The following is an 18613-nucleotide window of genomic DNA, read 5'->3' on the forward strand; positions in this document are numbered from 1 at the left end:
TCTTTTCATGATGCGGGACATCATGAAAAGAAAAAGTAAAAGATGTTCAGTGGCTTTTAGCTGTTTCCATGTTTTATTGGAATGAGAGCTGACTTGATGTGAAAGGTCGTGCAGCCGCAGTGTGTGTGCTGATGTGGAACAACACAGTTCTAAACATCTTATTGCAAATTAGGCAAATTGTTTTACCAAAATGAACAAGGTTAACTGTTAAATCCATGTTTCATGATCAGATAAAGAGCTTTTCAAAGCTTTCATGCAGCTTTACTTAAACTGGAGTAAAGCAGGGTGAAGTGTCTTCCAGGTTTGACCAGGGGAAGTGGGATTCAAACCACCAACCTGGTCATTTCATGACTCGCTACCACTTGAGCCATTGCTTGTCAGTGACTCGATCAGCTCGGAGGGAAGTGATCGATACAAGACAAAATGCAAAATATAGTTTTATTCTTGAGTTAAATCAGAAATTTCAAATGAAAAACTTTTTTTTCTGTTAATAAAAATGTAACGTCACATTCTGGATGTTGAGCTTTAAAATGTTCACATGTTGCAGAAAACACACAGTAGACATTAAAATGGGATATTAGTGTAAACCTGTCTCCTATCTGGAGTCTCAAATTACACTTATTTTAATCTTATTAAAACTAAGCCTGAATTTATCATATTAACACTGAAAAATCCAGATTTTGCTGATAAAAAAATTGATATTCTAGTTTGCCTAATAGAAAAATGCCACATTTTCTCTTCCTACAAATAATTGCTGTGTAAATGTTGATTAATAATCTTTAATCAGGATTAATGCTGGAGGGTTATTGATCATTGAGTTAATTTAGGTGCATTAATTCCACTTCCAGCCCACATGTGACTCTTTGGACGTGTTTGTCAGCATCTATATCTTTCCAGTGTCATAAGGCTCATAAAAACACAAATATTTCATGACATGAAAATATTTAAAATACATAAATTTCTTCTTTTTCCCATTTCAGTCTTTATAGAACTGGCAGGAAACACTGGTCTGTTTCAGAGTAAGACCTTGTAGGCAGGTTAAAACAGGAGATGCTACTGTAATGTGGCTGTTTGGGAGGTGAGAACAGTAAAACATGCTACTGATTGGTTTAATGGGAGGAAGTGCTTTTTCTGCTACATTTGATGGTTCAGTCTCCATGTTTAGCCTGTCCTTACAGAGCACTGCTGATGTATCCTGACTTCATGTAGCCCTCATCAGATTCCAAGCTTTGTTTTCCTTCATCTGATGAATCTGGGGTGTGCTGTCAGAGGACAAGAAAAGTTTTAATGTTGTCATAATCACATGCACTTTCAGCCAGTGGAGCGTTTGCTTACATGTCGGCGGAAAATTCGGTGTAGGAGGCTCCGCTTGGGGCTGTCAGGGGTCTGGACATACACCAGATCTGAAGTACGAGATCCTCTGGGACCAAAAGTATTAAGTTCGTCAAAGCATCCTGTTTCTATGAGCTGATGTAGAAGATGGAGATGTTAGTTGGGCATGTCATGTGGGAAGAGCCTGTAATGGATCCCAGAATGCATCACCTCATTTTGCCAAGCAATGGGGACACTTCCTGTGCAGAATGTGGTGTAGAATTCCCTGTCCGCCTGGTTCAGAACGACTCCCTTCACCGTGGAAAACTCGTCGATGTCCTGGACATCGTTGCAGTACACCAGCCGGGGCTGCAGGGGTCAAATAAAACAAAATAAACACAGCCTCTTTATTTTTTCAGCGTGCCCTTGTGTAATAAACCCATACACTGTAATGTTGGTAGTAGCACATATTTCTTTGTTGTTGTGGTCCCTTTTTTTTTTTTTTGGTCAGGTTTTTGGTTTTTTTTGGTTTCACTCGTCTCAATTTTGATTTTATTTTTTTCTCTTTCTCTTTTGTTGTCCTGGTGTATGTATCATACTTAGTATGTGCAGTTATGCGCCCCATGACTTCTTCTGTCTTCATTGTCTTTTAATGTTTCATATTTGTACTTGGAAAAAATGATAAATAAATCATACATAAAAAAAACCCCAAAAAGTCACAATGAGCATGCTGAACGCTTTGGAACAATAAATTCATTGAGCTGCCTCTTCTAGGCACATCTACAGTAGCAAACTACACCATCAACCCCACACACACACACACACACACACACGCAGCCAATGCTACACTTCCCTGTTTGTTCAGGCTGCAGCTGTTAGACTGTAAGCTGTTACTGTCTGTAAGAAGTTTAACCTGCGGCAGTCTTGGCGTTGCTGGTGGCACCGGGCCCCGGACCTGGATGGATGTCTGGGTGGGAGCCGGGGACTCTCCGGCCCCTGGAGTGTTGGCGCTGGGCCGCCGGGGATGGGGGGGACAACCGGGGTGCTGTCTCCTGCTCCACTTGGCGGGCCGGGACTTGCCCTTCTGCCCTGGGGCTGTCCCGGTGAGGTGGGGGCACCAACTGCGGCCAGCTGAGGAGTCCTTCTCCCCTGGTTGTGCCCCTCCCCATGCCCCCCTCCTCTTCCGCCACCCGACATCATACATACAGCATATAGGGCACAGTGGGGCGGGTGAAGTCGGTGGTCCCAGGAACCCTAAGGGGCATTTTCCGATGGACCCCGGCGACCACCTGCCCCACTAAATTTTAATTGCAACATAGACACCAATATACATTTAGGGTTTGGAGGGGACAGGCGCCTTGGCCATGGGGGGTGGACAGGAGCTACAGCGGTGGCCCTTGCCCATCCCCTCCCATTGGGGTCTTTCTCCCCCCGATTTTACTCAACTTAGACACTATTACATTTACACAAGCAGCACACACACTTAACACACACACACAGACACTCACATAAACAAGGGAATGCTGGGGAGGGGGGGTCTGGCAGCAGCTGGTCCCACCCCCCCACGGCCACCCCTTTTTTTTTTACTTGCACCACAATCACGAACTTTAGCAGCTTAGACCCGCCTTTCTTTTCTGTCTCTCTTTTTCCTCCTTTCATTTCCTCTTTTTTTCCCTCTTTCCCTGCCAGGTCCAGCTCGGCCATATCAAGACTGACGATGATTGCAAAATGATAAAAGGAAAATAAATAAATAAATAAAATAATTATCATAATAATAAAAATATTCAGATTATCAAGGGCAGCTATTTACATGAGATGTCTCCCTTGACAGAGCAAATCTGTCTGGCAAAAATATGGCACGCAGATTGTTCTGTATGCTGAGATGCTGGACAGGACAGGTTTAAAAAAAAAAAAGTTTAACCTGTTTACAAGATCCTTTGCAAAACCTTGTCAGTCTCTTTTCTTTTAAATTTACTTTTATTTTTAAATCACTGTAACCAAAAATGACAACCAAATGCAAGCAAATTCTTTTTTTCATGTTTCAACAAGTTAATTTTTTATGCACCAAAAATAAAACGTAGCATAATGTGATGAGAAAACAGGAAGGCGAGACGGCAGCTGCAGGATGCTTCTTTAATAAATCTGTTCCAGATGAAAACTTATTGTCCCTGAAACTCTGCAAACTGAGAGGAATGAGAGATGCAATGTCTTCTATGTGGCTTTATTACAATTCATATTTAAGCTTGTTAAGTTAAATGCAGCCTGACAGCTGAAGGATTTTATTAATGATTGTGTGTAAATGTAACAACACTGACTGGAAAAGTGTGAACGCTTTCTGCCGTCTCACTCTGCAACACACGACACGAGCAGCGACTTGCCTTCCTGCTGTGGGACAGGAAGAAAAAAGTGGGTTTTTTTCCCTCCCTACTTTGCTTCGTGTTTTGTGCCCCCCCACACTGGTTTAACTGGTTACTTCAATTACAAAACAAACTCTTTTAAAATCCCTCTTGCAACGCAGACATTATCTCAGTAGCTTTATGAGTGAGTAAAACTGGATGATACGCTGTTTGGTCGCTGCCAAGGAAAGGTCACACACTCCAGTATGTTGTTGGACCACCTTTAGCTTTGGTTCCAGCAGCATCGGACGTTTTAATCCAATGTCACAACATTTATTTCCATCCAGTCTTGCATTTAGTTTCCTCAATTATCTTTGTACCGTATAGTGGGACCACTGTGCTCAGCCTTCACCAGGACATGCCAAAGATTCTCAGTGTGGTTCAGGTCTGGACTCTGAGGTGGCCAGTCCATGTGTGAAAAGGTTCCCTGAACCATGTGAGCCCCATGAATCCTGGTTTTGCCATCTCTGAATATGGACATGCCATCAGGAAAGATGTTATTCCTGAGTAACATACTGAGGTATGACCTTGTTATTTGGTCGCATGTTGTTGTTGAACCTGGACCTGACCATCTGCAACCACCCCAGATCATAGACGGCCCCTACAGGCCTGTACAGGAGACGCTATGCATGTCTGCATCACTTCTTACCCCGATGTTCCCATCGCTCCGGAACATGTGGACTCATCAGACCACATGACCTTCTTCCAGCTCCAGAGTCCGATCTTTATGCTCCTCAGCAAACTGAAGCCTTTTTGGTGGTTTTCTCATGACTCCACAGCTGTTCAGTCCCTTCACATCATGCATGTGGGAATGTTCTTACTTTCACATCGAAACGTGATCCTGAGTTCAACAGCGTTTAAGTGAATATCGATCATCATCACTCATAGCCCTCCTAGTTTTACTTTGGACCGTTTCTAACCCAGTTTTTATCATTTCTGCATCACCTTAAATGTTTTTTCTGCTTGATGATGAAGATTTGACCCTTTTTAAGCAAACTGACAACGTTTTCAAGACCTCAGGATGTGTTTCTACATGGTTGGGAAATGAGAAGCGACTTGTAGCTTCAGTTGGAGTTAAATATCTTGTTGAAAGACCTGAAAGATAATCACCCTGCAGTAGCTATCTGATAGGAGGGTTGTACCTATTTGCGTAGTTAAATATATTGGCTGCTTTTTATTCAAACTTTAAATTCCTGTAACCACATGAGAGACCGACGATGTTGTAGAGAAAACTCTTACTGAAAGTTATTGCTGCTAAAAGGACACCAGTGCAGATTGTCATATTTCTTATCTAAGCTTGATTATTCCTCTTTTTAAGGCCTGGTAAGGAACTTTTTCTTTAATTCCCCAGATTTTTTTAAACGTTAGAACGTTAACCATACCAAAGCAAGGCATAGTTTTAATTCTTCTGCGTCTGCACATCAAGTTAAAGTCACATAAAGTTAAAGTACTTACATCAGGTTTAAATGGAGCCTCAACTAGTCCTGCCTCCAACATCCGGAAGTTGATTTGTTGAAAGAAAGGATGAGACTTCACTTCTTTTCCTCCGGAGCCCAGGCAGCCCAGCCTCTTTTGGGGGTCTTTGGTCAACAGCTACAAAGAAGAAAACTGGTGAAAGCTGTGGGAAATGGCAGACAGCTTTCTATAACGGCAACTTTGTGGTCACGTTTGTAGATTGTTTCTAAGAACTCACCAAGGTGCAGAGGTCTTTGACTTCCTCACTAAACTTGTTAGTGTATTGCTCCTGTTCAGTCTGAATCCTCCTCTCCATCTCCGAGGATTTAGGATGCTCCCCTCGGGCCTTGAAAGGAGGCTGACCAGCAGTCATTTCATAGATCAGACAGCCAAGGCCCCACCAGTCTGCACTCATCCCATACCGCTTTTTGCCAATCACCTCAGGAGCTAAAATCACAATTGAAACCAATTAAACGTCTTACTTAGGTAACATGCAAAAGTCCTGTCTGAGCATTATCTTTTGTTTTTCCAACACTGTGATACTCTGAACGCGACGTTTATCCAAGGAAGTCTCACACTAAAGTGTCACGGAGTTAGTTCCTGTTTTACCAGGATGTAACTTCTTACGTTGGAAGCTCAATCTGGATCTGATGAATGTTGAAGATAAGAGACGAGTGCATGTAAATATACACTGCTCAAAAAAAACAAAGGGAACACTTAAACAACACAATGTAACTCCAAGTCAACCAGACTTCTGTGAAATCAAACTGTCCACTTAGGAAGCAACACTGACTGACAATCAGTTCCACCTGCTGTTGTGCAAATGGAATAGACAACAGGTGGAAATTATAGGCAATTAGCAAGACACACCCAATAAAGGAGCGGTTCTGCAGGTGGTGACCACAGACCACTTCTCAGTTCCGATGCTTTCTGGCTGATGTTTTGGTCACTTTTAAATGCTGGCGGTGCTTTCACTCTAGTGGTAGCATGAGACGGAGTCTACAACCCACACAAGTGTCTCAGGCAGTGCAGCTCATCCAGGATGGCACATCAATGCCAGCTGTGGCAAGAAGGTTTGCCGTGGAGGAGGCCGTGGGAGGGCAACAACCCGGCAGCAGGGCCGCTACCTCCTGTGTGCTTATAGCCCAACACCGTGCAGGATGTTTGACATTTGCCAGAGAACACCAAGGTTGGCAAATTCACCACTGGTGCTCTTTACAGATGGAAGCAGGTTCACACTGAGCACATGTGACAGACGTGACAGAGTCTGGAGACGCCGTGGAGAACGTTCTGCTGCCTGCAACATCCTCCAGCATGACCGGTTTGGCAGTGGGTCAGTTATGGTGTGGGGTGGCATTTCTTTGGAGGGCCGCACAGCCCTCCATGTGCTCGCCAGAGGTAGCCTGTCTGCCATTAGGTACCGAGATGAGATCCTCAGACGCCTTGTGGGACCATATGCTGGTGCGGTTGGCCCTTGGTTCCTCCTAATGCAAGACAATGCTAGACTTCATGTGGCTGGAGTGTGTCAGCAGTTCCTGCAACACGAAGTCATTGATGTTATGGACCGGCCCGCCCGTTCCCCAGACCTGAATCCAGCTGAGCACATCTGGGACATCATGTCTCGCTCCATCCACCAACACCAAGTTACTCCACAGACAATCCAGGAGTTGGCGGATGCTTTAGTCCAGGTCTGGGAGGAGATCCCTCAGGAGAACATCTGCCGCCTCATCAGGAGCATGCCCAGGCGTTGTAGGGAGGTCATACAGGCACGCGGAGGCCACACACACTACTGAGCCTCATTTTGATTTGTTTAAAGGACATTACATCAAAGCTGGATCAGCCTGTAGTGTGTTTTTCCACTTTAGTTTAGAGTATAACTCCAAATCCAGACCTCCATGGGTTGATACATTTGATTTTCATTGATAATTTTGGTGTGATTTTGTTGTCAGCAGATTCAACTATGGAAAGAACAACATATTTCATAAAGATATTTCATTAATTCTGATCTACAACATGTTACTTTAGTGTTCTCTTTAGTTTTTGAGCAGTGTACATTGTTCAAACTCATTGATCATAGAGAATTTAGTTGTTTTCTGTTAACCTGTCCGTCTCATTGTCTTTGTCAAACTGCTTCATGTATGTTAACTTGTTTTTGAGATGCAGACCTTGCAAAAACAAGGCACTGAAATTATTAAACATCTTTTCTTAGGCTTTTTTAAAACATATTTTGGAGCTTGAGCCTGGATTTCCCTAATATCTTATCCACAACTAAATACAATCAAAGGTGAAATATGGGAAAAAACAAAAACCTTTTCTCTGCTTGAAATGATTTAAGTATCTCACATTTCTCAAATGTCTGTGGCTGCAGATGACAGAAATCTAAGTACTGAAGAATACAGCTGCTATTTGAGTAATAGGCAGTGCTCTATGAGGTTGTGTGCAGTCTATGATGAGGTAAGACAGACTACCATGGTAATAATATTCCCTAAGTGTTACTTTTACACATATATTGAAACCAAAAGCACCAATAATAATCTTATTCAAGGCACCTTGCAGAGGACAAGTTCTGATAAATCCATGCAAGATGGAAAACATGAAGGCTTGCATTTCATAAAAATCTCTGGAAATTGTGGCGACAGGTGAGAGAAGAGCACGCGCGTTGAATGCGCTGAGTAGTAATACTTAATGAGGAGCTGAATTTACACACAGTTGTGTTTTAGCTGCTTTCATTACATCTGCTGTGTTGCAATCATTTTCTTTTTAATTCCTCATATTTGTTCAGGATCATATTCTGTGCCTCTCGTGAGACGTAGGCAGCTACAGATCTGTGTGTTTGGCTGATTTCCTGCTGTTAACACACCCTGTTTCACACAGATGCATGCACAGACATAAAAAAAATGTGGCTTGATAGCGTTGATAACAAACCCACTTGGCATGATCTTCGTTGTCATGGTTACTTGATCATTCCCAGGATAGAAGTGAGATGTCCTGGGAATGCTAAACCTTTTCAGTATTTCCAGTATTGTGTTATTCATGTGCTTTTTCATTAAAAAAAAAAAAAAGTTAAAGTGAAATCTATAATATAGATTAGATATGATTTATAAGCAGGATTTGCTTCTGAAGCAGGAGTGACTTTCGTACCCATATATCCCAGCGTGCCCACTCTGCCTCGGACCTGACTGACTTCTGACAGCTTCACAGCCAAACCCAGGTCAGAGATGCGGATATGTCCTGAGAGACACAAAGACAAATCCACTCAACAGGTTTCTTTCCCTCTCCCTTGCAGGTGCAATGTGCCAGAAATCAGGAAGTGATCTTAGAGCCGACTTGGTAGGAATTTTACAGCTATCAGCCTTTTAACCATCTAATGCAAACAAGGCAAAGCGTTCCCGATTCGCTGCCAAGAATAAAAGAACAAGTTTAGAAGTTTCTTAAAATAGATTCACTCTCTCATCATGTCCAGGCTTTTCACATCCTCAAACCACCTTTGTTTGTCAAAATACCAACAGTTTCCTTCATGAGAAGAAGCAAATGCATCCGAGGAATGTTGGCTGCACAAATCTGGCAGAGATCCCGCTTTTATCTTTTCAATCAGTCATCCTCATTTCAGATCTAAAAATAGCAACATGGAGGCTGTCAATGTTTCCCTCAACAGCGGATGGAATTTGATAGCTTGTTGGTTGTTATAGTGCGTTAAAAACAAATTTCTGCAATTGTCTCTCAAACAAACAATGACTTGCTGTGGTCGGTACATACCGTTGTCATCTAAGAGAATGTTTTCTGGTTTCAGATCCCTGGAAGATTAAACACAGACTGTAAAAAAAACCACTTTAGAGATCAACAGGGATGTGACTAAATGCCTGTGAAAGCACACTCACCTGAACACTATCGATTTCTGGTGGAGGTGAATTAAACCGCAGCAAACTTCTGCAGCATAAAAACACACTCTGTTCATGCTCAGGCCGGGGGGACCCATGTTGTAGATGTGAAACTTCAAGTCCCCACCGCTCATCATGGTCAGAACCATACAGAGGGCATGTTTGGTCTCGTAGGCGTATGCCAGTTTCACCTGCACAGATAAAAACAACAAGTTTTATGCTAGAATGGCACCAACATAACCATCATTTCCAACAATATTTATAGATGCTGTCCATTATCACCGGCTGAATGTATTTGTAAAAATGATTCTCTTGTGTTAAACGTAAGTAACTCTGAGTGTTGTTTGTATTGCAGTGTCAGACATAAAAACCTTTCTGTTTACACACCAGTACGCTTTCAGAGAACACACCAGTACGCTTTCAGAAAACACACCAGTATGCTTTCAGAAAACACACCAGTACGCTTTCAGAAAACACACCAGTACGCTTTCAGAAAACACACCAGTACGCTTTCAGAGAACACACCAGTACGCTTTCAGAAAACACACCAGTACGCTTTCAGAGAACACACCAGTATGCTTTCAGAAAACACACCAGTACGCTTTCAGAGAACACACCAGTGTGCTTTCAGAAAACACACCAGTACGCTTTCAGAGAACACACCAGTATGCTTTCAGAAAACACACCAGTACGCTTTCAGAAAACACACCAGTACGCTTTCAGAAAACACACCAGTACGCTTTCAGAAAACACACCAGTACGCTTTCAGAAAACACACCAGTACGCTTTCAGAAAACACACCAGTACGCTTTCAGAGAACACACCAGTACGCTTTCAGAAAACACACCAGTACGCTTTCAGAAAACACACCAGTATGCTTTCAGAGAACACACCAGTACGCTTTCAGAAAACACACCAGTACGCTTTCAGAAAACACACCAGTATGCTTTCAGAGAACACACCAGTACGCTTTCAGAAAACACACCAGTACGCTTTCAGAAAACACACCAGTACGCTTTCAGAAAACACACCAGTACACTTTCAGAGAACACACCAGTATGCTTTCAGAAAACACACCAGTACGCTTTCAGAAAACACACCAGTACGCTTTCAGAGAACACACCAGTACGCTTTCAGAAAACACACCAGTATGCTTTCAGAAAACACACCAGTATGCTTTCAGAAAACACACCAGTACGCTTTCAGAAAACACACCAGTACGCTTTCAGAGAACACACCAGTATGCTTTCAGAAAACACACCAGTATGCTTTCAGAAAACACACCAGTACGCTTTCAGAAAACACACCAGTACGCTTTCAGAGAACACACCAGTACGCTTTCAGAGAACACACCAGTACGCTTTCAGAGAACACACCAGTACGCTTTCAGAGAACACACCAGTACGCTTTCAGAAAACACACCAGTACGCTTTCAGAAAACACACCAGTACGCTTTCAGAAAACACACCAGTACGCTTTCAGAGAACACACCAGTACGCTTTCAGAAAACACACCAGTACGCTTTCAGAGAACACACCAGTACGCTTTCAGAGAACACACCAGTACGCTTTCAGAAAACACACCAGTACGCTTTCAGAAAACACACCAGTACGCTTTCAGAAAACACACCAGTACGCTTTCAGAAAACACACCAGTACGCTTTCAGAAAACACACCAGTACGCTTTCAGAAAACACACCAGTACGCTTTCAGAAAACACACCAGTACGCTTTCAGAAAACACACCAGTATGCTTTCAGAAAACACACCAGTATGCTTTCAGAAAACACACCAGTACGCTTTCAGAGAACACACCAGTACGCTTTCAGAAAACACACCAGTACGCTTTCAGAAAACACACCAGTACGCTTTCAGAAAACACACCAGTACGCTTTCAGAGAACACACCAGTACGCTTTCAGAAAACACACCAGTACGCTTTCAGAGAACACACCAGTACGCTTTCAGAGAACACACCAGTACGCTTTCAGAAAACACACCAGTACGCTTTCAGAAAACACACCAGTACGCTTTCAGAAAACACACCAGTACGCTTTCAGAGAACACACCAGTACGCTTTCAGAAAACACACCAGTACGCTTTCAGAGAACACACCAGTACGCTTTCAGAAAACACACCAGTACGCTTTCAGAAAACACACCAGTACGCTTTCAGAAAACACACCAGTACGCTTTCAGAAAACACACCAGTACGCTTTCAGAAAACACACCAGTACGCTTTCAGAAAACACACCAGTATGCTTTCAGAAAACACACCAGTACGCTTTCAGAGAACACACCAGTACGCTTTCAGAAAACACACCAGTACGCTTTCAGAGAACACACCAGTACGCTTTCAGAAAACACACCAGTACGCTTTCAGAAAACACACCAGTACGCTTTCAGAAAACACACCAGTACGCTTTCAGAGAACACACCAGTATGCTTTCAGAAAACACACCAGTACGCTTTCAGAAAACACACCAGTACGCTTTCAGAAAACACACCAGTACGCTTTCAGAAAACACACCAGTACGCTTTCAGAAAACACACCAGTACGCTTTCAGAAAACACACCAGTATGCTTTCAGAAAACACACCAGTACGCTTTCAGAAAACACACCAGTACGCTTTCAGAAAACACACCAGTACGCTTTCAGAGAACACACCAGTACGCTTTCAGAAAACACACCAGTACGCTTTCAGAAAACACACCAGTACGCTTTCAGAAAACACACCAGTACGCTTTCAGAGAACACACCACACACACACCACACACACACACACACACACACACACACACACACACACACACACACACACACACACACACATCCACCAGTATGAGGTTTGTGCACAACATGAGGAAAAGCATTTGGAGAACTATTTCCTTTGAATCAGCAGGGAAATCTCTAAAACAGGTGTACAAAGTCGGTCCTGCAGGGTTGTTGTTCTGCAGCGTGTCCATGTATCCCTGCTCCAACACACCTGGCTTCCATTAAATAGATCCAACAGCCGATCAAGTTCTGCACAATGATTGATTAGTTTGAGTCAGGTGTGTTGGAGCAGGGAAAGACATGCAGGATTGTAGCCCTTGAGAACTGGAGCTAGATAAGCGTCTTCTAAAACCTGCAGGCTGCATATAAGACCATGACATCCTTACAAAAACATTGTGGCTCATCCGAACATGCGGTGGGTTGATTCTCAGATCACTCATCAGCTAGAACTCAGTGTGTCTCTACCTTCCTCCCTGTGTGAGAGGAGGTACCCCAAGGTTATGTTTAGGGACCACTGCTTTTAGTTACGCTGCTTCTTCCACTTGGAAAAGCTTACAAACTCATTTTTCATAGTTTCATGCATAGTGGCCATACAGGGGACGCCTACTTACAAGTTTTTTTCTTACATATTCATGAATGAAGATGATATTTTTGTAAATAAACAACTTCAGTGGATGTTAGTGAGTCATCCAATATGTTTCTATTCACTGGAGAATCAATAAATATTTGATATAATCGAACAAAATGTAATTTTGCATGTGCTAATTAATTTTATATACAATATTTATAAATTGAAGGGGGGGGGGTTATTGTGTTTTGGTGTAGATTGTAGAATTTTAGAATTTCTGCTGACATTTGGGACCTAAGGCAGTGTTTCGTTCTTTGTATTTATATGCTGGAATGACAATAAACTTGAACTAAACTTATTACATAAGCTTGCCTTTGCGATAAATAGGAAACTAAAATGATACAGCTATATCTTAATGATTTACATAATATACTTATGATTATATATTAATTTATAATGTTTCATAGAATAGAATAAAAAAAATAAACAAAAAGTATCATTGCATATTTCTGTAGAGGTAAAATACTGTATTTTTAAAAAAAAAAGTTTCATTGTTTTTTTTTTTTTATAAATTCATGCATAAAAGGGTTACATGACTGGGAGAGTTTTAATGCATTTTATGAGCTCTTTATGAGTCTTAAAATTTGCACAAGTCAACTAATCCTGTATTTCATTTACTTATTGCTGGCTGCCACCTTTGTTTGACTTGTTCTGCTTTATGTAGAACATTTCATGTTTGTTTTGTGGTATATTATAAACATGTGGCTGTGCGACCTTGGACATTAATTATTTGCCTCTTTCATTTGAGTTTTGTCTTGTTCAAGGATAAACAAGACAAACTCTAAGATACACAGTCATCCTTTAATGTATTCATACCTTTTATTAAAGAAAAGGCTAAAATTTACAATTCAAATAACTGGAGACTGAAAAAAATGAAAATAACTAAATTAGCTAATTTATAATTTAGTTTTTAAAGAAAACTGTTTTTTTTTTCTTCATTTCATTGAGTTGAAGTAAAAACAAACAAAACAAACAAACAAATGTGTCCTGGACAAATGAGAGACTTTTCTGTTGAACAGTGGGACAAAATACCTGTCAACAGGTGCAGAAGTCTGACTGAGAGGAACAGAAAACACCTGACTGGAGCGGAAACATTAAAGTACTTAATATTAGTTTATGATGTAACATATACTATTTTATCATATTTGTTTGCTTTAAAAAAAAAAAAAAAAAAATTCTATTGAACCAGAATTAGAAAATAGTGTAATCATTTAAAAAAAAATTTCTTTATTTATTATTAGTTTAGTCAGTTTCAGCTTATTTCCCATGCAGGTATGAATAAATATCGTGATGACTGTATGCAGAAAAAAGTGGTAAAACTGAGACTACAGGAGAGTAGGTTCCAGCAGCTGGTGTCGGAAAAGACATTTAGCGAGATATGATGATGAGTTCACTCTGACTGGTGGAAATACAAACTGGCTCTAAGAAGTTGTTAAAGTGTAAACAAGTTTGGATGAACTGTAGCAACCAAAAACTCCACAAGCAGTGAGCTCGGTTTTAACCTCACTTTTACAGACAACACCTAAACGCTTCACGGGAACTTTAACAGACAAAGCTTGTCATATATTTTTCTATCAACGAGTCAGATCGACAGCATTTAAAGAGAACCTGGGACTTTTTTTTTTTTTTAAATCCCTGCTACGCTTCTTTAGTAATAAACAGTAGGGGGTAAACAATGAAAAACAACCACCAATAGTAAAATTCAAAACAAAGAAAAGACACACAAAGAACACAGCATCCAGAACATCATTCTGCTTGCTGAAATGCTGGACAAGACATGAATAAATAAAACAAAAAACAGAACAAAAAAAAAGAAAAGACAAAAAACATACAAACCAACATTAAAAGGAAAAGGAAACACATATTTCAAGAAATAAAAAAGCAGGAAAATAGAAAAAAAAGAAAGAAAAATGCGTTCATGAACATATTCGTATATGCTGCCTCAGCATGTGGGTTTGTGTAAATGCCTCTAAGAGTGTGTGAGGGTGAAACTGTGTGAATATTACAGTCTGGGTCTGTTTAATATCCTGAGAGAAAGGCGGGAGAACTATAATAATGTAAACTTTCACAGATATAGAACATAAAACTATAATCTGGGACCAGATGACAGTAAAGAACCTCCAGGTCATGCAGAAGCGAGCTGCCATGAGGCAAGTGACCAGGCAGCCGTCTTCTACCGAAACTCCCTCCATGCCCCTACACACACACACACCATGTAAGACCGTTCTTGTTATGATATAAACAAGTGAAAGACGACCTGCAGGTTTTACCTGACCTGTACTCTGTATCCAGCTGCTATGTGGTGCATTAGCACAATGTGGAGGACAGAAACAGTCCCAGTCAGACGACACAAGCAACAAAACCACAAGACAGTTCAGATTAATAACCAGCAATTCAACCACCGCTGTGATGTCTGTAATCCACACATCAAAATGCCTGATAAGACGTCATCATTTCACAATAAATAACTTCAGCTTTAAAAATAATTGTTACATAACCTGCATGAAAGAAGAAAAACATCCCTCATCCTATAAAATGTGGTATTTAAATGTTCTTAAACCAGATGTGTGAGACAGACAATGTGTGAGCATACGCTAGCTGCAGTTTTCTCACCACAAACCGGCTGTCCAGCTCCTCCAGGATCTCCTTCTCATTCAGAGCCATGATTTCCCCTTGCCTCTTCTTCACATGAGTTTTCTCCAGCTTTTTGCAGGCGTACATCATTCCTGTGGCTCGCACCTGGCAAGCATACACCTGCGTAACAGGACAGCATGGCATGACAATGACACTGTGGAAAACTTTCTTCAGAACGGCTGCATCACAACTTGTTATCATCTGTCACGAATGAATGATGGGTTTAAAGTTTCCTGATGTGATAAAACAAAGCTGCACAGAGAAGCATGCACCTGCAGATCAGCGCTTAAAAAGGCTGTTTTACACTACTGACGTTTGAGGAATAAGAGTTGAAATCAGATAATAAAATATGTGATTAATAAATAAACAAAATGAATTGAAGATGTGAGTCTTACCTCCCCAAATCCCCCTTTCCCCAGCAGCCGGTACTGTCTAAATGTGTGCTTGGTGATGGGTTGCCTTAAAGAGCAAAACAGGCATTATTCATCTTTAGATATTTTACATAATAAGACCCTACAATGATTGTAGATAAATAAGATGCCTTCAAATAACAACAATCTGTCGGGCATTAATATACAACTCATCCACTGACCTTTCCAGCATCTTCCACTGGAGAAAACGGTCAAAGTACATGCTGTTGTGGTACTGGATGAAGGCATCTCCACTGAGGTATATATGTAGGTCACTAATGCAGGACACAGGAAGAGTTGTTAGTCATTTAAAACACAAATCCACCGTTTCTAAGCAGATGAAGGAGAGAGCATACTTTCTGCAGTTGTGAAAGACATCTCCACAAGGATCCGCCTCCAGACTCCGACTGCAGCTTGTCTCATACTTTAATACAATGGGCACACACTGGCTGGACTGCAGAAACATGGTGGGATCACAGAACAGAGCGGTTATTTCATGTGTGCATGTCAAAGGTCAAAGGTCACTTTTCTTTTCCTTCCGTTGGAGAAATTTGGCTGAGACAGAAAGGACTTCTGCACAACCCAAACATTTCATCTCATCATGCTGTCAGGGAACTTTTAACTGTGTTTTTCTTGTTATTTACACAGAGGAGCTCTGTGTCGGCTCCCTGAACTCATCATCTTAAGGTATAAAACATGACTGTCGTCTGATAAGACTTCATGTGGTTGGCGCCAACACTTGAGGGGAGCCTTCAGTTTTACTCGCTGACTTGACGAGATTAAAAATCTGTGGTTGTTGCGCTGAAAAAGATTCACTTTTTTCCCCTGACATTAAACAATCAGGCAAAAAAATGAAGGAACTGATGAATGGTAGAGAAGAAATTAGCCACGTCCGTGCATCGGCTCAGATCGTTGTCAATACACACACACCAAATATTCACAGCAAGTGACCTGCTCCGTCCCACGACCACGGTCGGTCTCAGAGCCGACTGATGCAGGTCAGCTGGCATCTAAACAGCTTTACTGTCATTTATTATCAGTTTGTGTGAACGATGGGATGCTAGTATCTGCAATAATGAGATAAAATACAAATCCGTTCAGGTTTTCAGACCTGCTTCATGAGGAATTTCTTGATGATTCCAAAACCAAAGTCTTTCCTCTCCTCATCCAACTTTGTCTCAAAGGATTCCTGAAGGGGAGGAAGAGGAGACCGAGTCAGAAAAAAGATCATTTTTACCTCCTTATAATCAGTTTTTATCTATCTATCGAGTTGGAAAGATGTTAAATTATTTTTAATTAATTATAGGATTAAAATCATCTCATACTGACTTCAAACTCCTGTAAAAAAAAAAAAAAAAAGCCCAAATCTCAGCTGATTGGCTGACTGTAAGAGACTCTGCTGGCTTTAATTTGGAGTAACTTTAGCAACGTTGTTCGGTCAGATTTTCATTATTTCTCCTTCATTATAAAGTTAAATACATTTATTAGACAGAGTAGATTATATAAAATGATTTATTAAATGTTTAAATTAGTTAAACAGTTTGATCTCTTCGCTCCACTTGACGAGACATTTGTTGCTTTACACAGCTGTAAAACTAGTTAGATTTCTGTTTGCTGCTTCTTGCTTGAAATAATTGTATATGTTCGTGTAAATACATCAGGTTTTAGTATACCTCCCTTTTAATAAAAATAGTTTTTCTTCAAATTGCTGCTGTATTAAGTTGTAAAGTCCTCATTTTTCCAAAAATGCATGTTTCAGTCGTGTTCACATGGGATGGATTTATGTTTTAAACTCTGCTTTTTAGGATTAAACTTACTCAGTCTTTTATTGCAGTTGTAGTTCTATATAAAGTCACATTTTTACAAACTTTCCACATTTTTTTTTATTGTACCAAAGAGTCCAGGAGCAACATGTAGTTGTGCAGATCCTGACGGCTCCGGCAGAAGAGCTGAAACAGCCTCTTGCCAATAGGTTGGTTCACACAAAGACTAAAGTAGTCCCGTTCTGACGGTGAAGAACAAAACATGGTGTGAAATCATACAGCAACCACGACATGCTGTGACCCATGACACACACACACACACCTATTGTCATGGCTAGGTCCCTGCACTGGCTGATGTTAGGAAAGCGAAGCATCTCTCTCCATCTCCAGCTTCTGCCTTTATTTCCTGCAGGAAGCAACCAAACATATCAGTATTTAATCAGTTGGGCTGTCAACACCGTGTCATAAAGTCCCACACACACACACACACACACACACACACACACACACACGCCAAGCCTTCAGGCTTTAGACAATATGTTCCACTACAGTGAATGAACTATTAATAGCTCCAGGAACTGTCAGTAAAGCCTGTGTGACCACATTACTCACACCTACAACGGCAATAGCATTCCCTTGAAGATTTCGTTTTATGTTTACCAACTCAACACACACTCAGTTTGTTCATGTCGCCATCCTATGACCTCAGGGAAGTTGTATGATCTCTGATTTTCTGGGTTTGGATGTAGATTCCTGGAGGAAGAGCTGGTCCTACAGAAAAACTAGTTTCATCCCTAATCTGTCGTCACCTGGAAAGGCAATGTCCTGAGATGACCAAGGAAAGTGATTTGTCTCTGACAGAGGTTGTGTCACAAAGCTGGTGTTAGAACCAAAAACTCTGCAGGTTCATGATGATATAACAGATCCACCACTTTTAGAAAATGAACCCTTTGCCATGAACATTTTCTAGTTAAACATAATATGCTAAAGTTGACTTGTGTTCCAAGCTGCTTCATCATTTTCACACAACACTGGTGTAAAATAAAAACTCCTCCTACCTTCTCTGGCTCTAACAAGAGCACTGTTCTGCACCATGTTTTCAATATCCATCTAGGAGGGTTTGTCTGTCTGTCTTCTACTTGTCCAGACTTGCAGGAAACATCCAGCAGTCATGCACCTGCTACGGTGAAGTCTCTGCTCCTCAGCAGCCACAAGAAGTAGCAACAGTACTTCACTGAATAGAAACAACAAGGTGTGGAGTCTAACCTGTGACTCACCAATGAATGGAGACACTTGTTGCAAAGCAACATACTCCAACCAGAGGACACTCCCTCGTCACAGAGGCGGACCGCGCTTCCTGCCAACC

General features: G+C 41.3%; 1 protein-coding gene across 1 annotated transcript; it reads right to left on the minus strand.

The window, feature by feature from the left end:
- Positions 1 to 1172: 1172 nt before the first annotated feature.
- Positions 1173 to 18357, minus strand: grk5 (G protein-coupled receptor kinase 5; the record flags this gene model as incomplete). The annotated part of the gene is made up of 16 exons (XM_079256991.1): positions 1173 to 1262; positions 1336 to 1467; positions 1543 to 1680; positions 5163 to 5300; positions 5401 to 5609; positions 8304 to 8393; positions 8919 to 8956; positions 9041 to 9231; positions 15054 to 15194; positions 15470 to 15533; positions 15667 to 15759; positions 15841 to 15938; positions 16596 to 16673; positions 17377 to 17489; positions 17570 to 17653; positions 18306 to 18357. The coding sequence occupies 16 exons, from the start codon at positions 18355 to 18357 to the stop codon at positions 1173 to 1175; spliced, it is 1749 nt and encodes a 582-aa protein (XP_079113117.1).
- Between the last annotated feature and the right edge of the window lie 256 nt (positions 18358 to 18613).

This window comes from Telmatherina bonti (genome assembly GCF_933228915.1).
Source record: "Telmatherina bonti genome assembly, chromosome: 17".
Lineage (NCBI taxonomy): Eukaryota > Metazoa > Chordata > Actinopteri > Atheriniformes > Telmatherinidae > Telmatherina > Telmatherina bonti.